The 27,142-nt window shown below is 35.2% G+C and overlaps 1 protein-coding gene across 1 annotated transcript; it reads right to left on the bottom strand.

Moving 5' to 3' along the window:
• Positions 1–6,493: 6,493 nt before the first annotated feature.
• LOC149547287 (protein HOTHEAD-like) lies at positions 6,494–26,728 on the bottom strand. Its single transcript, XM_089791573.1, has 4 exons — positions 26,604–26,728; positions 25,824–26,474; positions 6,797–7,622; positions 6,494–6,713 (listed from the first exon to the last, which is right to left on the bottom strand). Exons 1-4 carry the CDS (start codon positions 26,692–26,694, stop codon positions 6,662–6,664), a joined length of 1,620 nt encoding a protein of 539 aa, XP_089647699.1. The 5' UTR covers positions 26,695–26,728; the 3' UTR covers positions 6,494–6,661.
• Positions 26,729–27,142: the final 414 nt, after the last annotated feature.

The raw sequence follows: 27,142 nt of genomic DNA on the forward strand, positions 1-27,142 counted from the left end.
AAATTTAATTGTGTTTCTAATGGAACTTAACAATGAAAGAGATAACTTGGTGATCTTAAGAAGGATTATTATTTCATGTCAATACTCCAAACATCGAATTGAAAACTCAACACATCAATTGCCTTTCATTACCATGACTGGAAAACTTGCAAATTTTATAATACAAGCCATCATCTATCATTCTATTTTCTCACTTACATAACCCAAATTTGAAATCACAAGAAGACATTGCAAGGAAGATTTCATAACCTCTTTTTTTTTCTTCTCTATTATGCATCCTAGTTCAAGGCTCCATCAGGAAAGAACCAGTAAGAAAACCCGACGTCTTTGCCACTACATCAATTTCGATTACAACTTACATAATATTACTATTCATTGAATTTTCTTCAAGGATTCCACAAAAGAACTTTTATCAAATGTCTTTATTGCATCAAGGGTAAACATGGAAGAGACAAGAACCAACATGGAGATAAACAACACAAGGAGATAAGAAAATTAAACATGCATTCCCACCCGGTTGCACAATAGGTTCAACAATGAACCAATATAAGGGAAAGGTGGATTTTCTCAATAGGAGAAGTCAATCACCATACCTTCACTTAGCCCTTTCGGGGCTTAAAACTTCAAGAATTTCCATTCTTTCTCAAGGCCCTTTCGGGGCTATATCCACAAGGATTTTCATTCTTTTCCACATTCAAGAATTCTCAATAACAACAAGGTATGAGATGACAAGTAGGGGCCCATACACCCTACCCTTTCTCCCTCCTCTCTCCATGAGAGGAGACTCTACACTATTGAGGTCCAACTAATGCCCTTTCCCCAAGCATGGCCACTTCTTCCCTATCCAAGGGTGAGTGTTGCCAAATACATCCCCATGAAAATATCTCAAAAACAATCAACACACCAAGAAGGCATATGAATAACATCAAAAGAAAACAAGATAAAATCCCTCCCAATCCACCCTCAATACACAAGCAAGGAATGCATAACTACACAATGTCTCCAACATGATTCAAACAAGATTCAAAACATGAACACACACAAAGAACCATTCATGGAGTGAAGAACTCCTACCTTCATAAAAGAGTTATGGAAATGGTGGTTTGAGAAGAGCTTCCCTTTATCTTTCTTCAATCTTCAAGGCTTCCTCCAAAACTAGAGGATTGGGTCACAAAAAACTAAAACTCTCCCCAAAAGGCCTCTAAGTATGGTCCTTAACTCCACTAAGCTTCAAGTAACTCAAGATGGAGGTTGGTTTTACTAACCCCAAGTAAAGAACAACCCATTTTCGAAATCAGCCTATAATAGAGTTTTTAAGAGACCCTAAGAGTCAACCTAGGAGGCTAAAGGGTTGGAAAGTACCCCCACCCATACCCTTACCCATAGGGGTACTTAAATTTAATGTTTCTAAACCTTTAAAGGCTTATTTGGAACAATTAAAGGTTAGGAGAATAGTAAGATCAAATTACAACCTTTAAAGAATTACAATATAAAGTTAGCACAAAATTAACAAGTAGTTTAGCTTCGCTTTTCTGTTGAGTTGTCTCGGCTAATTTTTCCTGCACACTCATTGCACACATCAGTAGGTCCAAAACCACATGCATAATGTGAATTACATATTAGAGAAATTATATAAATTAAAGAATCCATTTCTTAATAAATAGTTGTTTATCTAATTCTACTCATATTTCTAACCTTTGGACTTGCATAACCAAAAGTGTTAGCGTTGCATACATTTTTTATCATTATACATATTTATAAGCATTAAATGGAAAAATCAAATAACTAAAGTAAGCATCACACATCGCAAAATAGCATAACATTGTTCAGTGTATCCAATAATGTTCTGACATGTCAGCATGAGTATCAAAATAACAATGTATCATCGGTGCTAGAATGGGTCGGGGTGAGGCCTCACAGTAACGACCCTTACCAATAGGCCACTAAAAAGCCCTAAATTTAATACATTGCTGAAAGTATATTGTTGAATAAAAGAAATTGTTCTAATTAAATAATTGATGCAAAATAGTGCCAACGTATTCATTCAATGATCACCAAATGTTTTTACATATGATATGCAATTTTCAGCACTAAAACATTACAACATGGTGCATTATAGAGAAACCCTAACCGGCTAAATTCAACTAAGAACTTGTTACAACTATAGACTGAAATGAAGAACTTGGATTGATCAAATGTTGGAGACTGAATGCTAAAGATGATATGGTGAAAGTGCAACTCCAATTGAAACTCCAAATTAACCATCAATTAAGCACAAGTTAAAGGACTGAAATATCCTTCCCACAGCTACAATAATTTAGGTGATCTTTTACACCCTCAAAATTGCAGACCAATTGAGAGTTTTTGTTCTCAATGGCCAATTGTGACTACTTGCAAAAACCCTAGGCTCCACAACGCACATTAGCAAATATCAATAATAAATCTCGATGATAGGAAATGAGCCCTCAATGCCTATTTATTCTTTTTTCCTTGATAGGTCGGCCTCCTTTTTAATTTTTTCTCTGCTTCTTCCAACAACCTCTAGAAGATTGTTTTATTTAATGACTTTATACAATATATCACTTTATTAAGTTAACTAAATATAAAGTTACCTTGTAATATATTTTTTGATTGATAACTTTATAAATAATTAACTCCTCCAAAAATGGGGACATTATAGATAGAACTATGGTTACAGGTAAGAAGAAAGTTCCAAGGACTAGTAAGAGACTGAGAGAAAATAATCCCTCTACCCCTTTAGGTCAATAGAGACTTGTTAACTAAAACTCTACTGAGAATATCGAGAGGAAGGATTTTCCTAGACCTAAAAGGAAGATGACCAAAGGAAATGATAAGGAATTATAGGATGGTGATATAAGTAGGGAAGGCAAGGTTTGGGATATCATTGCTGGGGGTAAGAACAACCCCATTTCTTCCAGTGTGTCAAAAATTTTTAGAACTGAAGCCAATATCCCTATGTCGAAGGTGGGATTAAAATTGATGATTACGGGATTGTCACCTCCCCTATTGAAACCTAAACATTGATACTCAAAATCTTGAGACTTCTAAGAATGGGGGACTTAGCCCAAGGAATCTTTGGGAGGAGATAATAAGAAGGGAGATAGTTCCTTGCCTCAGGAAAAATTTGATGGGCATCCACTCATGCAGAATGCTTTATCTAGGGTGGAGGAAATTGTCACTACCTTAATCAAGAAGGATGAGGACTTGGAAAAAATGTTTGACAAGGTGCCAAATTTCATTGTTCGTGTCATGCATTTACTGGACACTACCATCCATCTTCTTAGGCTAATAAGGAGGAGATGAATGATGCTAAAGACATGGTGACTACTAATTTTCTCTATGGCTTCCTAGTAGACGATTGGATGTGACTTTTATAGGAGATCCTAGATAAAGATAAGGAGACTTAGCTCCTAGTTCCTTTTGTGTGTGTGCATGTGTGTGTTTTTTTATGATAAGAATTTATTGTATGGATCATGGGGATCTTTATCTTAACAATTTTTGGACTTGGTTTATGCCTAGATGGTTTAAATATGCTAGGTTTATATGTAATTATGATAATCTCATAACTAGAAACTATAGTAGATTTAGATATAGAAATACTTTAGTTTAGGAGTTTTTGATATTAAGGAAGGGGTAGGTTAATTTGATAGTAATGGATTATAGTTGATGTTCATCTTCCTTTTTTTTTTATAACTTTGGGCCAATCCCCATTTTGGCTTCTTTTAATATCAAAAACTATGAGTGGGCACACTAAAGGAAGGACCCATAATGGAGAGTAAAATTATAAATGGGCTACAATTTACAATAATAATAGTAGAATTATCCTTTTTTGTGCCAATAAATTAGTTAGTATTGTATCCAATTACTTTAGTAATATTATTTTTCACACTTTATTTATCAAGACTTTTTTAAATTAAAGAAAAATAGATTTTGAAGGGACCAAAATTCGAAACACAAAAATAAATAGCTATACACAATTTTACACTACATTACAACACCTAACAATCAACAACAAAATAATAGCCCACCTAAGTGACATAGAAAATACATGCAACGACATACGCAAGAGCCTACAAAATATTGGTAAATTGTGAGCATCTCATTGGAGAGGTCTTAGGTTTGAATCTAATCTTAACAATAAGAATAAATGAATAATAAATAATCTAGGCTTCAGCCGATTATCTATAATTTAAAAAATATATTACAACATCAATATGCCAAATCCTTACAACCCTAAACCTTAAGCTAGAAAAATGATGTGTTTTACCAAGTACCCAAAACTTGACATAACATAGGTTTTAATAAGAACCCCACAACATTTCCTTTTACTAGCAATAGGATTGAACAATAGAAATATACTAGATAATATAGACCTTCCCCAATAGAGAGGAAAACCTTTATCAAATCCAACATACTACTAAGACAAAGAAAATTCTCTAAATAGAAAAGATCCACCCAAACAAAGAGAAGGCTCACCAAACCTTAAAAATGGGTTTTAAAATGACACCCAAAAGTAGAACATAGTCAGTGACAAACTCTTCTCTTGTAGATCAAAAAGTTTTTAATAGAAATCCTCTCAAAATCATCAATGTATGGCAGATATAAATAGGCAAGGACCTCAATAAACTACTTTTAATCTCTTCAAAATGTCAAGCCTACACCTCAATAGATGATGCCCCAATCTCAATAAGATATCAAAAGAGGGAGAAAGAAGCACAAATAGCCAAACTGCAATCATAATAACCATAACCCTATCCACCTCCATAGGATAGGAATGCACCTCTATAGGAATCACATGGAAAGAAGAACATTGTCACAAGCCTCATCAAATAAAGAAATAGAAATCCAGGTTGCAAAATGGGTTGAAAAAAGCCCAAAACATGAACTAACTATCTCTATAGGTTTATCAGTTTTCACATGTGTGAAGCAAAAGAAAAACCAAAAAGGGGCCTAAGAAAATGATCACAAAATAGGCTTTCAAAATAAACATAGTTGAATGAGCCAAGGCCGCAGGGTCCACAACATAAAGCTCCACATACCAAAGAGAACAATGGAACATCAAACCTCCTCCCAACATAAAGAGCACACACAAGGCTCCAACCCAAAAATCCCTCCACCAAATCCCCTAAGGAAAAGAACACATCTAACCAATGATAGCATAGAAGAAAGGCCGACTCTTGGCTTAGACAAATAACCCTCCCACGGTGCAATGATAGAGAAAATCTAGGGAATACTCTTGGAAAAATGGAGCTCGACTGCCCTTTAAGGTCCCACGTAGCTTGTACCAAAGAAACCCTTGTGTTGCTTCCAAAATAAAATAGAAAACTAAAAATCCAATGTGAATATGGTTTTAGAAAGTGATCATAACCAACTGCGCAAAAAACACCATAACATAAGGCACCAAAAGAGCACAGCTAGTGAGAAGAGTAGGAGTCACAAAAAGAAACCTAGACACCCACGAGTCCATCCGAACAATGAAAAAAACATCTTAGCTTCCCTGTTCTACAAAGAACACAATGTCTTCCTAATAAAATTCCCCCAAAATGGAAACCTAGGACCCAAAAGAAGAATTCACACTATCTTGATCATCTAAATCTCCCTCCCATGCAACAATAGAGTTGATATTCTCCTCCCCTCCTAGTCCTTCTCTTCACCCTCTCATCCAACTCTTCATCTTAACTATATCCTTTATTTATCAATATTTGGTGATAAGATATTAGCTAAATGGGTAGTCCTTCTCTTCACCCTCTCATCCAACTCTTTGTCTTAACTCTATCCTTTATTTATCAATATTTAGTGATAAGACATTAGCTAAATGGGTCATACTAGTTTGTAATTGAAAGCCTTATACTGATCAGTAGATTCTTTCAATAATAATTCAATATTTTCATGGAAATGATTATATATATGTAATTAACAATAATAATAATTAATTGTAAGAAAGAAAAAAAAATTCACATCTCATCATGTTCTCACTTGCATGCCTTTCATCATAATTTTTACATCTGTAGTATTCTTTTATGATACTTATATTTAAAATTATAACTAGTATTAAAAAATTAATTACAAAATATAATAGGAAATACCTAAAAATCATGGTATTTAATCTATTGGTGTAATTAGAAATATTATATTTACACAAAAAATAGATATTAATAAATCAACTTAAATTTAAAATTATTTTCTTATTTTAACAACATTACTAGACCTAAAATAAAATGTATAGTAAATCTTACTAGAAAGCAATTCATTAATGTGATCTAAATTAAACATCTAAGAAAACAATCTAAGTTTTATTTCCTATAAGAGAATTGAACATCATAATCTGTCATTTTATAATGGCATATAGCTACTCCATTTTTCAGACTTAAATATTATATTAGTAGAATGGCATACACATGTATCTAAATTGGTAGGTAAGGTCACAAAATTGCCTCTATTTATACCATTTTCAATCTTTTAAAATGACATAAGTACAGAAAAACATTATAATATTTTATTTGATAAAATTTATTTTCATTTTTATGTTTCATTAAAATATAGTTCAAAATTACATAATTTGGTATTATATTTCACTAATATCTTAAAAATATATATAAATAAGTTCTTATCATTTTATTTTTGAAGATCTGTAAACATTCTAATATTCACAAATGTTCATGCGCTCTTGAAGGATTTGAACTCCAATATACCTGCACATATTACATTAAAAATGTAAGTATTTAATAATATTCTTAGTTTTTTAAAATAATACAATCTACACATCAATACATACCTTGCAAGCATCATGATAGTGGCTTGCGGATTCGTACCAGGACTTTTTTTGAAAATTGAATTATCTGCAACCCTTAAATTATCAACACCTTTCACATGAAGCCTCTTGTCAATCACAGAATCAACTTCACACCCTCCATGGTAATGCCAAAATGTAGTTACACTATCTTTACAAAACTTTACAATAGCGTTATTATCTGATAGATCTTGTGGTAATTCAAATCCTATGATTTCAAGGATTTTGGAGTCTCCTATTCCCTTAAATGTGAATTCTTGAATAGAAGTGGTCATGATAAGTTTTGATAGTACCTTCATAGTAAGAATGCAGTCTTGTTCATCAGAAGGATGAGAAAAGTAGTTATATCTTATAGTGGGGTTATCTTGGGGATTTTTACTTCTAAGTAGAAGCTCGCCACTTGATAAAGGGAAAGCTACCTTGCTAATAATAATTCCTAGATATTGATAATGTGTATCATTTTCTTGTTGAAGATAACTCTCAGACTCGATGTAGACTTTTGAATTTTCTAGTATGCCCACTACTTGCACTGCACAAGACTCAAGTATTTCAGGGGATTTTATAATGATTGTTGTACGTGGTGGATCTTTAATTCCTTTACCAACATAACTTAAGTCTAAAATTGTTGTGATATTCAATTCTTCAAGTTTTTTAGAGGGACCAATTCCACTTAGCAAGAGAAGTTGGGGACTACCTATAGGTCCCGCTGACAAAATGACCTCACTCCACTGTGTCAGTTGGTTGATAAACACTTGATAAGAGAGCCCATTAGCACTACTCATAAATTCAACACCAGTAGCTTTTAACTTCCCTACAAGAAAAACACTAATATTAGAATTCTATTATAACTAAAGTTAATATTATAAATAAACATTTTCCAATTTTCAATAAAGATAATTTGGAAAGTTTTCACTTTTATTTTGGTTTTCATGTTATCAATATTTACATTGCATAGAGCCACCAATAAACTAGTTTATTAAAGCAAAACACTACTTAATAAAAACTATTAGATTTAATTCATGAAACACCATCATCCCATATAATTTTGTGGGGTATTACATAGCCATAATTGATTTAAAAATTCAATATTTATTAAAAATAAAGCTTATGTATTCTAACTTTTTAGAAAATATATCAAAACAATAAAATTATATTTAACCTATATGATTAGGATTTTTTTAGTCTAATAAATTATGGTTTAGAACTCTATCAGTTGGTATTGATGATCCTTAAAAGGACAATCTATCTAGAAGATATCAAACAAAAACTAAAGTGAAAGTCTATCACCTTAAATTAATGTTGTATTGTAGAAGTGGTGTTCTAGTAATGATGCATTCTTGATCAATATGATAAGATTTTGAATTCCATTTTAGTCAATTGTAGCTTTTAGTTTTGGTTGTGTGTGAATTTTTGGTATCAACATTTTAGATACACTTTGTGATCCATCATCAAGATGTAAGAGAGTAGTGGAGATGAAAATTTATAAAGTTTTGTTTTTTTGCACTCTAACACCCTAATGATGGATCCAATAGAGTGATCCAAAATGTTGATGCAAAAAATTCATGCATAATCCAATCCAAGAGATACTATTGAATGATATGTTCCTTGAATTACCATATGCTTGAGGCATAGTCTCACTCAAGTAGGTTAAAGTGTATGTAACTTATATAGTATATAGTTTCCATGCAGCATAACCAACCTTTTTATTTTCATTTTACAACTAATTAAAGTGTTAGGTTTAAAAAATATTTATTGTAACATCCAATACTTGTAAGATAAGTTGTTCATAATGAATGATAAAATACAAAAAATGACGAGAGAAGTCCCATAGATCTCTCTCTCTCTCTATATGTGTGTGTGTGTGTGTGTGTGTGTGTGTGTGTGTGTGTGTGTGTGTGTGTGTGTGTGTGTGTGTGTGTAAATATGTACATATATATGTATATGTCTATATATTATTATGTATATGTATATGTATATGTCTATATATATGTGTATATGTATATGTATATATGTGTGCATATATATAATTATAAATAATAAAATTGTAGTGTAAGACACTACCACTCTGACATTTTTTTTATTGAAAGAAGCATGGGAATTACAATATTATCAATATCTACTTACAATATTGTTGCCTTGAACAAAATTAATCTATAGAGCCAATTCCTAATCAACGTAGCATTAATTGATGTTGTAGATTACACAAAGGTGAAGTTTTTAGACAATTAGTTAAATGAGGCTACTTCCCCTCTTATATCTTCTTCTAGTACAATACTAAGCACTGACATTGTTATAGATTACAAAGAAGTGTATCTTGTAACTAGTCTTCCTTTGGAAGTCTTTCTTGTTTCACTATCAGAGGCAGTAGCTAGAAAAATTAGTTCCTTCCATTGCCTATTTTGCAATATTTCCATCAAATATAGATGGTTTTGATTTGCTATATTTTTTGAGTTGACTAACATATATTCTTTCAGTATCTTGTTTTTCTTATTCAATCCTCATATGAGATAAGAATCTAAGTCATTTGAGCTAAAAGGTTGTAACATATGGTCTAGGTTTCAATCTCTAAAGGGGGACATAAATGAGAAAGGGAAGGCAAGCATTTAAATTTCCAAATGCACTAAATAATGTTCAAATGGTGGGAATCGGATAACATAATGTGAGTTCTTGAGGATCCAAGAATATAAGCTTTCTAGGACCATGGAAAGTGGAAAAGGGAAAGCAAGAAAGAGAAAAATTCATTACATAATAATTTAAAATGGGGAAAAAACAAAAGAAATGTTTGAGGGATTCTAACCTCCCATGGAGGGGGAAAGGAGAGGGTAGGACCATGTAAAGTGGAAAAGGGAAAGAAAGAAAGAGAATAATTCATTATAATTATTTAAAATGGGGGAAAACGAAAAGAAATGTATGAGGAATCTTGATTGTCCATAGAAGGGGAAAGGAGGGGGTGGAATAAGGAATTCAACATTGATTTTTGCATGAAGAAACTTCCAAAGAGTAAGTTGGGATTGGGAGTGAACTTTGGATTTATAGATTAGGAGGATGAGTTTATTTTGTCATAAATATTTATATGTGGATCTCTAAATAGAGTTAATTCTACTACAAATAGGCATGCTAGGTACACCTTGTTTATAGAGAGGTCTAAGATAAGATAAGATGAGATAAGATAAGAAAAATTTATTAATGTCTAACAAGAGACCAACAAGGGTCTAAGGGATTGGAAATAGTACAAAGGGAAAATGCCAACAAGGGGAACACCAAATGGTGTCCACAGAAAGAACATGAAAGGAAAAAAACAAAAGAACCAAGAAAAGGAATAACAACAACTAAGAACTCCTCATAGACGAGAAGTAGTCCATAATGGAATGGTGGGCATTAGAGAAATCAGGTACTTTGGAAGGTTGCTATCAAGTGTGTTATTTGTGAGATCTCACAAATCTGGTGTGACTTGAGATATTACAAGGAGGCCGCTTCAATTCATAGGCAGGGTCTATAAGATTGAAGAAAGAGGTGATAAGCTACATAGGGGTCAATTTTGAGCAAAGCTAGAGTTGTATAATGTGCTCATAAAGCTACATGGTCTCCTAAAGGTAGAGTGCAAGACAATGTTGGTCAATATATCTGAAGAATGAGGGTAGAGACTAACACACTTTGGATAGAATCTCCCTTAGATCTCATAGTAAATGGGACAACAAAAAATAAAGTGAGACTCGGTCTCAACTTCCCCAAGGTGATAAAGATGACAGATCCTATCCTCCCAACCAATTTGGTGATCAGTCTAAATACGTAGTTAGTGAGATCTTATCTAAAAGATCCCAAGGAGATGTGAAGATGTGAGTCTAATGATGAGTGAGGTACTAGAGGCATAGGATGATCCCCTACTAGATATCAAAGAAGTACTTAGCATAGAAGGCCATACATGGGTAGAGCCCACCAGGGGGATTCCTCCAAGTTGGGATAACATACTGTTAGTAGATGTCATGCTTAACATGCTCATTCAACTCTTGCTAAGGTAGAGTAAAATGGGTTGGAGTGTTTAGAGAAAACTAAAAGGGAGAAAGATGATCCAAACTAATACAATCGAACCCAAGAGGGAAAAGACTTGGGTGTACCATCAATGAGACCTATGTCTACAGCCTGAACCTACAACCTCCATAGAGGAATAGTAAGCTAAGTAGGAATTTATGTGATGCCCATTAGAGAAATCAACAAAGCTTTGGAGCTGGTGAAGAAGCAAAACTAAATCAAAGATGGTCCCCAATCTAAAAGGGTGAGCACCAAAATTTGCTAGAACGATGATGTGCTGTGTGGACCAATGACACCTAATAATGCATCGAAGGAAAAGAGTTTGGACTCTCCCAACAGAGGCCCAGTCAGACTCCAAGAGGGAGGGGACCCAAACAATATTGTCTATCAAGAATATCAAGGGAGTCATGCCCCTTTGTTGACTCTAGGCTGTATGGCTAGTCTCAGGCCGAACCAAGGTCCAGAAAATTTAACCCCCAAGTAAGTTTATGAAGATGCAATCTCAATCTTAGTACCTTAGAAGTAAAAATGGAGGTTTGATGTCCTCAAGCAATTGAAGACCATAACCTAAGTCTTTCTTAGATTTACAACAAGCTCACGTGAGTCACAGAAGAGGCCAAGCCCTCAAGGAGCCACTAAATACCATCAGGGGAAGATGCTAGGAGAATCACGTCATCAAAAAATAGGAGAATAGAGATCAATATCTAATGCAAGTACCGACCATTGCTAGGAGCCGAGCCATCATGGAGAAATTCCTCAAACTCATTGATGTAGATGACAAAGAGAGTGGTGGAGAGAGGGTAGGCCTATTTCACCTTGATAGTGTTTTGGATAGGGTTTGAGAAGCCCTTCAAAGTGCTAAATCTACCCACAACACACTTATATAACCTAATAATAGTTGTAAGGAGAATCTCTAAGATCCTAATGTCCCCAAGACACTTAAAGAGATCTGCTTAAGAAGAAGAGTCAAAGGCTTTGTAAAAGTCAACAAAACAATAGTAAACTCTCACTGAGTGGTGGCGAGGCTCCTTAATGATGGCCCATAAGGTCAAAATTTGATCAATGGTCTAAAAATGTGTATGAAAGCCAGCCTGATCTCTAGTGCGGCAATGTTGTTGATCGAACTCTTTGGACACGATACCATTCAACATAGTCGCATAGAGTTTTGTGAAGGTATACCCAACCATGATGCTCCTATAGTTCTCGGGGTTGGATGGTGGCCTAGATTTATGGATTAGATAGATAATATGTTGTGACCAAGAGTTAGGAAAGTTGACAGAAACCACTTGTTAAAGAGCACTATAAGAAAGGAACCCAAGAGAAAGATACCCAACTTGAAGAATTCAGCTTGGAATCCTTCCTCATCTAGAGTTCTACTATTGTTCATAACTCTAACTACATTAGAAATGTGGGAAAAGGAGAAGAGGTGACAACAACTGGGGGGAGATGAGATGGAGAGGGGCTAGCTAGGAATATCATAGAGGGTAGAGGTGTGGGAGGCAAGGGAGTGAAGCTCCAAAGTGGAGGGAGTGGGGTGGCGAGCAAACATGGAGCACCAAAAGAGCTTTGGAGACTGGAAGAACATGGAACAAAGAGATCTACACTACAACAAAGTGAATATCTATTTCTTATGGAAAAGAAAACAGTGGTATTTGGACTTCAACTAAGAGGAAAAGGAGGAAGAAGTGAGTGGAGCAGACTGAAGCATGCAGTGAAAGGATTTACAATCCTCATCAAACCACTAGTTCATGGGGCAAGATCTATGAGTAGGGTGAGGAATGAGCAAGGAGGTGTAGCAGGGAATGGGCCAACTCCCATAAGGTAGACACAAGTGAGTGGAACATGGAGGTAACATCCTCAGAGTCAGAGAAGGGGTCCTAGGAAAGAATTCATCTGAGGTGATGGATGAAGAGCTTTGCATCGCCATCAATGAAGTGAAAAAAAGTATGAGCATGGGGGGTGGGAGAGGGGGGAGGATGCTAGAAGATGAGGGGAAAGAAGAAGCAAATAAGAAAGGGAGAGGAGGTGTCAGGGGTCCCTGAAGGGTGATGCTAAGGAGGGCATGGTTAGCAAGAGGAAGGTGAGAGATGGTAAAGTAGCAAATGAGAGCGATGAAGGAGGCCGTAGAGAGAACATAGTCCATAATGTTGGCACCACCACCATGTGGCCAAAAAGTGAAGAGTAAGTCAATAAATAAAGAGAGCCCATTCAAAATCACTAAGTTAGATGATTCACAAAGTTAAAGTAAATTCTAACCATACCTAATGAAGGGCGCCTGATGATCCTCGGAGAGCTAATGTAGATCGACAAAACTATAATCAAAAGTAGTTGTACACATGGGATTAGCCCTACAATCATTGAGGAGAGGTTTTAGGTCTTGGGTATGCACATTAAAGTCTCCCAAAATGATGATGTCCCCCATGGTAGAGAATCTAGTAATGTGCTCAAGAAGTTTCTCATAGGGATACCCACCCTCAGTGCTATAAACTACATAGTATGAAGATGCTGGTGGAAAGTAGAAGATGATAATATAGGTATCTCTATAGACCAAGGTCTCCCTATCAATGTGAATCCACATGAACTTGGCATAGCTATCATTGTGAACCAAGGAAATAGTATTGAAAAGGTGCTCCTGAACAAGATAGGCAACCCCACCAGAACCTTTGACCCCACTAGAGAACTGGACCTTGTCTCTAAAAGAAGAAGGCCACTGATAGCCATAAATATTGGGAAGAGGATGCATGGGAATCTCATGTGTCCTTGTAAGAAAAAGAAGGTCGGTAGAGGATACCATTACCGTTCCAATAGTTGAGGCACAAAGAGCATGTACTCAACTGCTGTTGATCTTGTCATTTGGCCTTAGAGGTTGCTCTCGAAACCCAACCAGTAGGAAAGATGTAGAAAATTATTTCTTTAAGATTTTTGATGATTACATATTTACCCTCTTGTTTGGCTACCATAATGAAGGCACAAGCTTCCTTGAGTTTTTCCACTTGTGATTAGGTGAGGTCCTCATCTAGGTAGATTTTAGGGAAAAGAGAGAATAGCTTCCTCTTTTCCTTAAGAGCCCGCAACCTATCAAAGAGGGAGAGAAACTAGATGAAGAGAGTGCCCTTTGGGCCTAACCAACACCTGTCAAGAGTGATATATGAAATGTCCAACTGATCCTTGAGGAAAGAGTATCTAGCAATCGAGGGATCATTAATGGAGGGGAGATCACAGAATTGTTGGTTTAGCTCATGGATCTTCCTAACCCACTCATCCTCCATATTTCCTTCTACTAAATTCTCAACACTTGAAAGAGAAGCCTTAGCCATAGACCTGCATAAAGAAGCCCAAGACTTCACCTTCAATTCAATTTTTGTTAATAGTGAAGAATGTCTATCCAAAATCTCTGATTTTTTTTCTTTGATAGTGTCTAACTCCTTGAGTTGCATGGTATAGGAGGAAATTTTTTAAGAATGAAACCATTTGGAGACCTCAAATATTTGAATAAAAAAGAGTGGGAACAAGAAGAGATAAGAATGGGAAAATTGGAAGGTAGAAGGTTTTGAGCTTCTATGACCAGACCCTTATTTCAATAATTTAAGTTAGAGCATGTTTTCATTTGGTGCTGAGATTTCCATGAGAAGAGATTAAGGTCCCAAAGATATTTGAAAGTTTGAATTTCATTCTTACAAAGATATTTAGCTTTGAATTTAGGAGTCATAGCAAGTGAGATGTTATTTTCTTGGATTAAATGGTTCCACCAAATTAAAGAAGATCCAAAGTTGAGACCATGACTAAATTATTGATAAATTTAGGGCAACTTATGGGTAACCATTCTCCAAGACTTCCATATGTAATATGAGTTAGGCTAGTCCATGGAGTTTAAAATATAGGGATAGAAGAAACTTTCACTCTAATGAACAAAATGCAAAGACTTTCCAATTGAAGTTGTTTGAATATGATATTGAACCGATTTATTCCAAGGTATTTTTCCTTCTAAATTCTCTCCAAACCATTTGGTTGAAAGGAAAATCCCTTGTGTGTAAGGATTGATGATTCCTAGTCCTCCCTTTTCCTTTGGGAGAATATAGAGAGACTATGAATTGGTTGGTTTACCCTTTTTATTTCCCCACTTAGACCAAATAAAACTTTGAACGAGTTGTCTAAGCTGATAATATCATGTTTTGGAGGGAAGTCAATTGGAATATTTATAAACATGACTAGCCAAGATTATTTTGTTCACCACATGTAATCATCCATCATAACATTATAAATATGAAATAATTTTCACAAGGTAGTATTTTGGGTTTAAATTTGTTTAAGAACCACTTTCATATATCGTTTAATTTAGCTACACATCCAAAAGGGATCCCAAGGCATTTGATTATGTTTCCATGTTTGATTTCATGTCACTCTTTTGGAATCCAAGGAGGTTGAGGTCTAGGATATGTCATTCAAAATTATGTTTTGTGCATGGCAAGTTGATAACACGAAATTGTATGAAAAAACCAAGAATATCTAAAGGGTTAACATCATCGACAATATTATGAATCAAGATTGTGCTATCACATTAAATGTGGGAGTTAAGTGAAATCATATTTTCTATTAGTGAAATGACATGGAAAATGTTGTTTGATTAGGAATGATGCAAAAAACATCCAAGAGCATCATTTGTTAGTACATAAAGGAATGTTGGTAAATGAAAGTCTTGATAGATGGACTTCTATAGAGGGAATTGTGGGGAGAGAGAGCCAATAGTGGCTAATCTTGTGTTGGCATCCATAAACAACATTCAAACATGGGCACAAAAAGTGGGTCCAAATCCCAACCATTGAAGCATTTTGAGAATAGAATGACCATCTTATGCATTCATAAGCCTTATCAAAATTAAGTTTACGATTCAAAGCATATTTTTTTTTTGTTGTACCCATTCTAATGATTCTTGTGCTAGCACCAGATAATCCAAAACAAATATATCCCATAGGAAACTAGTTTTCCCTAGCTAAACAATCTCTTGGGTTATAGTTTTGATTATTCAAGCTAAATTATTTTCAATAATCTTGTATTATTTGTTTAGAAGATTTATGTGGGGTCATCCATTGACATTGTACTCTCACATGCGATGTTATTTTCTTACACTTAAGCTACAAAATAAAGTAATATTAATGTTAGGGCACCACAAATATATTTTCCTAGATGCAAGGAAAAGCTCAATCACTAATAGGTGGATCATTTTAGAACACACATGGAATTCAAGCACATGACATCTTTTATATTTTCTCAATCTATGCTTTTTTTAATTTTATTTTTCAGTTGATTAAAATTTGGCATCTATATTTTTTTGTTAGTTAAGAATTTGCTCCTACAATGTAGTCTCTAATTCTAATAGATTTAATTAAAACATAATATATAATTCACAAAATAATTGTGAAATATTTATCCAAACAATATAAAATTTTAAAATAATAATACTTTGAAAAATAAAATCATGTAATTTTCAAAAAAAATGTGGAATTGAACTTTTAAAAGAAAAGATAAAATTTTAATTATATATATTAATCTGGACACTTTAATTATTTATGTAGTTGAGCTTAGATTCAAGAGACATTTTTCTTATTATTTAATATATAATTAATTTAAAACTCGTGAATTTTTTTTATAATTTAAATAAAAATGATAAAAATGTGATCAATGAACATAAAAAATAATTTATAGTTGTTGTTAATGCTCTACAAATTTTCGCTCTTTTGAATTTTGAATTTGAGTTTGTCCATGGCAAGCCCTAAGCCTCCAGATCCTCCACCCTACCCTAATCTGCAGATGGTGTTGACTTTGCACAGAGATTTGAAGGTCATGATAGTTGGGTGTGGGTCCATGGAGGAGGTAGGAAAGAATCTCTCTAATCGTAAATTTTTGGAGAATGTGGTGTTGGTTGGATACCTGATGGTATGTGGTCAAAAGATGACAAATGGGACCCTAGGAGGTTGGAAGAATGCTCATGGGATCCCAGACGATTAATGTTTCTAAGGAGGAACCCAAGATAGCCCACAATGCCAATGGGCTGATAATCTCCCTCCCAGATGAGCGGGTGGACCATGTTACCTCTAGTTTAAAATTTTGTGTGGTTGTGAGATTTTTGGCCTTTAGATCCATGATAGAGATGGTGTGTAAGTGGGTTAGCCAAAAATGGAAGATAAGGGGTGGTGTTGATATTTTGGCTATGCTGAGTGGCCTATTTTGTTTTAAAGATTTTGCAAAGGAGAATTTCAATCTTATACTCTCAGGAACTTGGTACAATGGGAAGCACTATCTTACATTAACGAGGTGGCACTTGGGATTTGATGCTAGTATAGAACTCAATAAACTAGCTCTTGTATGGGTAAGGCTACTTGGACTACCACTTGAATTTTGGGATGAGAAGATACTAAGGTGGATAGGAAATTCCTTTGGTTACTTTTTGACTGTAGATAAGGTGACAATGAAAAAATCTAGATTGGTTTATGCCAGATTTTGTGTGAATGTGGCATTAAATTAGACTCTTCTAACTATAGTTACCCTAAAAACTAAATGGGGAGAGAAATGCCAACCCATAGAGTATGAGAATGCTGGGCTGTTCTATTAGAAATGTGGGCAGTTTGGACATCTTATTATTGACTATAAAAATAAAATGCAGAAAAAGAAACAAAAAGTTGGATCCCCTGGAATAGTTAAAGAGATTGTTGGGGAACTCTCGAATGCCCCAAGATTGGAGGAGAGGATTTTTGATGTTAGAAATATAGAGGAAAACATAACACAAGATACCCTAGCTAGGAAAATTGAGGGGTAGAGTGTACCTGAAGTAAGGGAAGCTCTAGAGGAGAATAGGAAAATGGAAGAATACCCATTCAGACATGAGATAGAGGAATTAATAAGTCACCACTAGGGGGGCTTAAGGAAGGAGAAATTATGGAGGAGGGTGAAATAGTGGCACACCACTCCCTCCCTAGTTTTCCAGCAAGTCAGGGTGATATGTGCTTGTAGGAACATATAGAGGTAGACTATGGTAATTAGGAATGGGTGTGCACTCCTCTAAGAGTGATAAAGGCCTCCCCAGTGGAGATCATTGTTAAGGTGATGGTAAGTTTGGAGAAAGTTGAAAAGGAATTAAGTCCCATCTCATTGCAAGAGGATGAGAATGGGGAATGAGAGGTGTAGAAAAGAAAGAAAAAGAGGAGGAAGAAACCAAATGTTGGAACTTGTGGGACAACAGGAAGACTGACTAGTAGAGCAACCAAGAAAAAATAAGCAGCAAGGGATGTGGCTAGTGGTAAGCAGCTTACACTAGAGACTGTAACAAGAGGTAAGAAATGAAATTTCTCTCTTGGAATCTAAGGGGGTTAAATAACCCCCACAAGTAATATGCTCTAAAGTAGTGTATATTTTAGGAAAAGGTTGATTGTGTGTTAATTCAAGAAACAAAAATGTCTAGTGCTAATTTTGTTAGACTTGTTAGTCATGTCTAGCCGGGGGCTGCCTTTAGACATATGGATGTTGATGGAGCCTCAGGGGGTACTACAACCATGTGGAACCTTTGCTCTATGACTGGGGCTGAGATATGGAAGGACATTTTTTATAATAACGAAGTTCCAAACTAGTAATAAAAAATGGGGGCTTATCAACATTTATGCTTCTAACAACAAGGTAGGGAGGAAGGAAACTTATGGAAAGCTAGAAAGGATTATAAATACTATGAAGGATGAACAATTAATGTGTGTGGGAGATTTTAATACCCCCCTCTATCAGTCAAAAAAATTAGGGGGAATTAAAGACAACCTTGAAAGCTTGCAAGATCTTCATGATTTTATGGGTAGAATGGATTTTATTTATGTTAATTTAAGAGGAAACCCATTCATATTGACTAATAATAGAAAACAAAGAGATATAATCCAAGTAAGACTAGATATATTAATGGTGTCAGGGAATTGGGACTGATTAGGTAATTCTCTTCTGGAGAATCTCAAAAGAATTGCCTCTGATCACTCCCCTCTAATGTTTCACTGGGAAGATGGTTTAAGAGGAGGATCAAAACCCTTCAGATATCAAATTATGTGGCAGTCCCACCTGGATTTCAAAGATTGTATCCAAGAATGGTGGAATATAAAAAATTGATGGTACTATTATGTAAAGACTAACACAAAAGTTAGACAATATTAGGAGGAATGTTAAGGGTTGGGCTAAGAGTTGCTTTGGTGATTTGTTCAAGGTTAAAGGGGAAGTGGACGAAAAACTTAAAAAGCTACAAAGAGAGATTATGGAGGGTAATAATCTAGATGTTGCTACTCAAGAGGAGGAAGAATATAGAAAAAAATGGAAAGATATCATTTTAAGGGAGGAAATTTATTGGAAGCAAAGATTGAGAGTTCAATGGTTAATTGAGGGAGACAAGAACACTACTTTCTTCCATCGATCTACTTCAAATCATAAAAGAAGAAACAAAATTAACAAGTTGGAAGGAGAAGGGGGAAGATAATATAAGGATCAAGAGGAGATGAGAAGACATGCGATAGAGTATTTCTACAAGGCCTATAAAAAGGATAATAATACAAGAAATTAGGTTACCATAAGAAGTCTGATAAATACAATCCGATAGGTGCTTGGTGATGTGGAAAATAATTTCATTTTAGGTAACATCATGGAAGAGGAAGTGAAAAGCACGGTGTTCTCCATGAAAGCCTATAAGGCCCTAGGTCCAGATGGTTTCCCCTCTGCATTTTTCCAGCATTTTTGGGAGGTAGTTAAAAGTGAACTAATATAGGCTACCAGAGATTTTTTCAAAACTGGAAATATGCTAAAATGGATAAATAAAACCTTTATTTCCTTGGTCCCCAAGACCCTGACACCTTTGAGTCTACTAGATTATAGATGTATAAGTCTCTCTAACAGAGTGTATAAGATATTTACAAAAGTGTTAGTGAATAGAATTAAGCCTTTCCTAGAAAGTATTATAGGAACACCACAAAAGGGGTTTGTGTCAGGCAGACAAATCCTAGATGCAACAATTTCTACTCATGAAATCATACATTCTCTGGAAAAGAATAAAAAACCTAGTATGGCTTTCAAGCTAGATATATCTAAGGCATATGATAAGGTAAAATGAGATTTCCTTTATGATGTGCTTGGAAGAGTGGGGTTTAATGATAGAGTTATAAACCTTATTAAAATGATGGTAGGATTGGTTCAGTATGCTATCCTTCTAAATGGCTCTCTATGGGGTAATTTTACTATAGAAAGAGGACTAAGACAGGGTGATCTACTATCCCCTTATCTTTTTATTATGGTGGTAGAGGTGTTAGGGAGATCATTTTCTAAATTGGTTAATATAGGACGTGTGAAAGGAATAAAACCTACAACTATTGCTGATATTGATGTGTTACAACAATTTGTTGATGACACATTTATGTTTGGTGAATCCTCTATTATCGAAGCTGAGGCTTGGAAAAGCATACTTAGAAATTATGAAGAAAGCTAAGGGCAACATATTAATTACTCTAAGAGTAAGCTTTTTTTTTTAATACTGAGGCTATCATGCAGAGGAGGATAAGGAACATATTAGGTTGTCAGTTGGCCAACCTCCTGGACACATATCTTGGACTACCGTTAACCACTAGGGAGGTGACCATTGAGTTTTGAAACACTATTGTTGAAAGAACCCAAAGGAAGTTGGCAGGATGGAAAGGGAAGATTTTAAGTAATGTTGGTAAATTACAGTTACTCTCTGTAGCTCTCCAAGGCATTCCAATCTATTTTTTGTCCCTTTTAAAGATTAATTAGAATATGGTTGACAAAATAGAGAAAATATAGAGGAACTTTCTATGGTCAGGAATAGAAGATAAGAAAAAATTAAACCTGGTTAACTAGGAGGAGGTCTACAAACCAAAGGAAAAGGGGGGATTGGGAGTTAGAAGACTTCGTGACCTGAATAAGGCTCTCCTTGCGAAAGTTGGGTGGAGATTGGGAGAAGGAAATACTGATTGGAGCAATATCATGAAAGCTAAATATCTTTCAAACTCCCTATTCTCCCATAATCTATTTAATAATGATCTCTTAGAAGGTTCCAACATTTGGATGAATATTATTAGGAGTAGGGGGCTGCTAAGGGAAGGGGTAAGATGGATCTTAGGTAATGGGCATAAAATAAGCTTCTAGGAAGATAGCTGGATGGGAGGGAAATTGCTAGTATACAACAAATTCAGAAGAATAATGGAGAAATTGAAGGAGGTGATAGGAAAATGAATGGTGGATTATATTAACCAGGGGGGAAGGTGGAAGAAATTACAAAATGATACATACTCTCAGGAGGATATTCAACTCCTTAAAGAACTGGGAGAATTGATGGAAGCACAAAGAATCCCAATTCTAATTCAAGAGGATAAAGTGGTATGGGACTTAACTCCTAGTGGTTATTTTACTGTCAATTTGGCTCACAAACATCTATGGAGTAAAGATTTGTGCCCCCTAATATGGCATAAAGTTTGGATAAGTAACCTCCTCCCCAATTTATTTTTTTGGTGGACTCTTCAACATGGAAAAATTCTAACATTGGACAATCTAAAAAAAAGGGTTTTATTATACCAAATAGATGTTAATCTTGTAAAAGAGAAGAGGAGAATATCTCCCACCTATTTCTAAAATGCCCATATAATTTAAAGATATGGGAGTTTGTTTGGGAGAAATTGGAATTATGTTGGGTGTTGAAGGATACCTTAAGTCAATTTGTGGAAAACTGGGATTGTCCCTTCTATCACCCTAAACTAATACTTCTATGGAAAAGTGTTCCACCTTATATTTGTTGGCACATCTAGAAAGAAAGAAATAATAGAATCTTTCAGGAGGAGGAAAAACTAGAGGAGGTTGTCATAGGAATTATGCAGAAATTGCTAAAGGAAAATATAATGATTGCTAAATGCAAACTACCAAAGGAAGAACTAGGTGGAAAAGAAACACAAATAGCAAGAGATGGGGTATCTAGGAGGGTTTCAATCATTTTGATAACTCCAAGGTCTTAAAGAGACATAAAATAAAATGGGAACCACCAACCTTAACACATTTTAAACTAAATTTTGAGGGTGCTACAAAAGGGGGTATAGGAGTGGCAGGTGGTGTACTGAGAGGTATAAATGGTGATGTGCTGCTAGTGTACTCTAGGAATGTTGGAGGAGGAAGTAATAATCTGGCTGAAGCAATGGCTTTGCTCTAGGACTTACAAATGATAAGGGAAATGCAAATAAAGGAAATAACCATAGAAGGGGATTCCAAATTAATCATTGATTTGGTGAAGGGAGTTTCTAAACCTGGCTAGAATATCCTAAATGTTATCATGGATATAAGATATATTGTTGGAAGGATGGAGAAAGTGCAATTGCAACATGTTTAGAGAGAAGGAAATAGGGTGGCAGATGTTGTTGCCACCATGGGATTTGAATTAAAGACATTAACATGTTGGAGAAACTCAGAAAGTCTAAAGGAGGAAATAAAGGCCTTAATTGGCAAAAAGGAGGGCAACAAAAGTTAAGCATGATTTGGCAAATAAAGGTCAATGCCAATTTTGGCAACATTATACCTAGGAAGATGAAATGTGCTAAATTTAATAGAAAGTTTAAGGGGAAGTTGATAAGACAACACCGTACTGATTCGATAATAAATGGAGATGATTTGAGGTGGCAGTTATTTCACCATTATGGTAACATAAGGAAAAATTTGAATTACTTCTTTTTTGAAAGTATGAAAGCTTTCAATACCAAGGCTGTCAGTACATTCAAGGATGTGAGAATAATAATGCTAAGTATGTGTGAATACTGTCATAATTTTGACTGGGATTTCAAAGCAACCCAAAAACTAGTTTGGGAGATGATTAAAACCCCTGCTGGTGTTAATCATAGAGTTGCTGACATTCGTGATTGCTATTTACAAGAACACTGACACTAAAGAAATTCAAATGCGAATTACTAAGGTTGGAGGGGCATAAATTAGTGAGGAGGAGATAAGTGGAGATTTGAATAGACTTGAACCATCAAAGATTGAAAATTTTAAGGACATAATGACAACCTGGTTTCTATTAAAGGAGGGGGATTTCTTCCCTATTTGTAGGCAATGGCGAGATATGACAAAAATTGTACAATCCAATTTGTGAATGGGTGGAATGAGCGTAAGGTCACAATAAATGGCATTACATTCCAAGTTAATTAGGAAGTGATTACAATGACTACTAGGTTGTCCATGAGGGGGGGGGGGGGGGGGATGGCGAAAGGTCACAAAAACTGTGGATGAGGCTAGTATGATCAATTTTTTTGAGGAGAATGAATAACTAATGCGGTATAGGGGAGGCTTTAGAAGGGATAATCTTCTAGCTTCATTAGACGACATTTGGCAAGTACTTATGAAATATCTTACGCGTGAAGGTAGGTTTGGAGTTTACTACTACTATCACTTTCCACTGCTTAATCATTTTAGAAAAAGGGATTTCATTTCTATTCCATTTTTTCTCTTACATTCTCTAGAGGATATGGTTAATGATTATACGAAAAAAAGGAGTAAGGAACTTAATTTTACCATTATCCATCAAGGCATGATTTTTAGGCTCTATCAGTTCCACCTTGCCCTTTGTCCCCCTAGGGTTATAGTGGTTGATAACTAGTGCCAAAACCAAAATTCCCCCCCGAGTACTTGTATAGGTACTAAAATTTACACACTGCATCCCTCCTCTAGGGAAATGATAAGAAAAAGAAAAAATCAAAGTTGGCCATGGAAAAAAGGGGTTGTAAAAAAAATTAACATTGAAAAACCTATGGAGGTGGAAATTGAGGAGTTGGAAGAGGAGGGAGGGGGTAAGGGTAGGAGAAGGTCTGGAAGGATTGCTAAATCTCAGGCTAGGTACAAGCAGAAATCCAAAAGATATAGGGTAGAAGAGGAGGAAGAGGAGAGTTCTGAGAGAAAGGAAAGGGAGTTGGAGGAGGAAAATCTCTCTGACTCCAAGTGAGATAATGAGGAAGGGAAAAAAAAGAGAGAGAGTGAAAACTCGATGGATAATTCCTAGGCGTCTGCTCATAATACCCTGGCTGTGGCTAGTAAAGACTTTACCTCAGAGACTCATATGTCGGCTAGCTTCACCCTCTAACCCATTACCTTTTGTGAAGATAATAACAAAGTGGACACTTCCCCTATCACAATTTCCTCCCCAATTAAAAATATATATAATATTTTTACTAACCCTAAAGTTTTGCAGGATGAAAATCAATTGACAAAGACTAATAAGGGATCTAAAAAGGTTGATAAAGATGGAAATGAAAAAGAGGAGGAATGGAATGGAGAGACTGCATTGTTGGAAAATAGAGTCAAAACCTTGGAGGAGGGATTTCATACTTTCTCTAAATTTGCACTGAAGGTTAGTCATGCTGTGGCTACCACCCTCCAGTTGCTGGCATAGGAGAAGATGATTCGAGGATGGACATGGAAGATCACAAGCTCCTCTTTAAGTTTCTTGCTAATGACTAGGCCCAAGTTCTTCTGGCCAGGAAAGGAAAAGAAAAAGATGACAAATAATTTGACTGTTTATAAGGGATTTAATGATCCTAGTTTATTTTGTTTTCTATTGCTTCATAGTTGCTAGTTCACAGTTGTTACTAAGACTTGGGTTGGCCTGTTTGATCCAACAACTTTTATTTGGAACTTTATAGTTTGTTTAGTTCTGTAGTTTTTGGCTACTGTTGCAATTTTACGTTTCTGAACATTAGTTGGTTAGATTATTTTATGACAGGTGCTTTTTGCTTGATATAGTCTATATGGTTGGGCTGCCCTTTGTTACTTCTGTTGGTGTTTGCAGGTAGTGCGCTAGTTACCAATTGTTTTTTATAAGGGCTGATGCCCTTGTTTTGGTCGCTTTATATTTCAAAAACATAAAAACTAATTTATAGATTTTATAGAATGTTTTTTTACGATTAATAAAAAATATGATAAGTAGGAGACATTTTCTACATCAAATCAAAATGTAAAATTATTATCAAGATTTAACTATATAGTTCTCAAGTCAAAATCATTATGGTTAAGCTCCAACTCAAACAAACTTAATCATAAATTTTCCCAAAGATAAGTTCACTTACATTTTGCCTCATTTACAAAACCTTTGCTATTATATCTTATAAACTATTAATAAAGAACATATTTAAATCAATAATTAAATTTATAAATTAAATTAAATTAAATTTCAATTAGAATTAAGCAAGAGCCTACAACACAATGGTAATTTGTGAGCCTCTCATGTGGGAGGACTTGAGTTCAAATTTGCTTAACACATAAAAATAATTAATTACAACAATTAATCTAGACTGCAGCCATTTATTGATAAAAAAATTAATTAAATTAGAACTTTCCTATAAAATACATTGTCAAAAACATAGTTCATCCTTATAAAGAATAACAAATAATCAAATTTCACTTTAATTTTTTAATTAAACAATTAACTAACCACAAAAAATGAACTCAAAAAAAGGGTTTTTTATTCAAAATAAAATAAAACATCGACTTCTAGAAAGGGACATAAAGTTATTAGAAACCAAAAGATGCCGTGTTCAACTCATATACTGCAAAACATGTTCAATGAACAATTCACAAGAGGTCAAAACAGACGGAATGATGTGTTCCCTATTTAACGTTAACTAATAGGAGCTCAAAGACAGCATTTTCAACTCAGACAAACGTTGTGGGCCATTCTGATCAGCACTAAGAACTTTTATATTCAAAACAGAATAGACAAGTTTCAAACAAGTAAAAAAGTTGACGGAAATTGGGCAAGTTAGCGGCAGATGGTCATTTTTTATCTCAAAAATACTTTTAAAAGAATTAAAAAAATCACGCATTGGAAGATTTTATCACGATAATATAAACCTCTAAATTAATCTACTAACTCAGGTTTCTCTAATATGAACCCGATTATCTACAGATTTTGGAACAAAGAAAATACCTGATGATGAATCAAGGAGGATTCTGCTTGCTGTAGCATTCAGAAGAACCACAATGTTATCTGGATTTGCATACTGTAGAAGATCTGCAGATGTGTGTCTCCTTCCATTGTTGTCGATGATTGAAGCACTGATCTTGGTGCCCTCCAAATGATCCAAAGTATACCCATGATAAGGACCCACTCCAGCTTCCAAAAGTGCATCCTTGAATGCAGAATTCCAACGAGAAAGCTTCTCTGGCTTGAAGACATTCACTTTCTCAACCCATTCATACGATTCATTTACAAGTTTCTCATCCCATTCCATCTCTCTGATGAATTCCAAGCTTCCTCTGCTGTAGAAGGCGCCATTAATGGCGGTTCCACCTCCAAGAACTCTTCCCCTTACCAACTGGACTCCCTCCTCTGAGACAAATCCCTCGGCAACAGAAGGGAACTCACTGGCATCCCCAAGAACCTTGAAAAACCCATTAATGTCTTCAGTGTCAGGATTTCCATAGGGAGAATCTCCCCTTTCAAGAAGCAAAACAGAGTAATGCTGCGAGAGAGTTGCAGCCAGAGGACACCCTGCTGTACCTCCTCCAACAACAATGTAATCATATGTTCTTGCAGCCGCCTTTTCAGCATCAAGTGTCATAAATGGAAATGGGTACTCTGCAAAACTCAACCACAAAACATTCCACATAAATGCAATACACCAAATGTAAGAGATTGAACTTTGGATTTATCTCTGTAACGAAAAAGACTGAATCGAAAAACAACAGATTAAAAGATTTCAATTACCCAATTTCTTCGTTGCCTCTGCCAAACTGGAGAGCAGCCGATGATTTGGAAAAAATAGGAGGCATGAAATGAGAAAGAAGGGAATCACCATAGTCGCTACTCGATCGACTCAGTCGAATAGACTTGAAATTGAAACCAGTACAAATCTTGATCTCACATCGTTTACTTTCCAAGTCGTGGTTAAATTTAACTCGAGTTATAGATGACTTCAAATGATGGGGTACATATGTGTGGAATGATGTGCAAGACGCTTCGAGTGGGAATTGCTGGAATAGGTTTATTGGCTAATATGAGAAAATATTTAATTCTTCCTCGGAGAAGACGTTCGCTTCAAATGTGTAATGGTAATTGTCAAGATCGGTCAATATGATGAAAGCAACTCAAGGTTTGAATTTGGGATAAGTGGATGGATACTCTTCTTTTAAGATTAGCAATTGCACCGAACAAGGTGACTGATTAAAATGATAAGATTTTATATTTGGACAATATATAAATGGGTGGAGATTTTTTTAAGAGTAACTTAATTGTAGTATAAGAGG

Source organism: Cupressus sempervirens, chromosome 7 (assembly GCF_028749045.1).
Source record: "Cupressus sempervirens isolate cs-2001-9-10 chromosome 7, ASM2874904v1, whole genome shotgun sequence".
Lineage (NCBI taxonomy): Eukaryota > Viridiplantae > Streptophyta > Pinopsida > Cupressales > Cupressaceae > Cupressus > Cupressus sempervirens.

What these genes read in the sequence shown, in the direction of transcription:
- LOC149547287 (XM_089791573.1), bottom strand. Translation starts at nt 26,694, where the DNA reads ATGGTGATTCCCTTCTTTCTCATTTCATGCCTCCTATTTTTTCCAAAT. An exon ending in AGAGGCAACGAAGAAATTGG is followed by an intron (nt 26,475 to 26,603) that starts GTAATTGAAATC and finishes TGAGTTTTGCAG; the next exon opens with AGTACCCATTTCCATTTATG. An exon ending in CCTCCTTGATTCATCATCAG is followed by an intron (nt 7,623 to 25,823) that starts GTATTTTCTTTG and finishes TTTTTCTTGTAG; the next exon opens with GGAAGTTAAAAGCTACTGGT.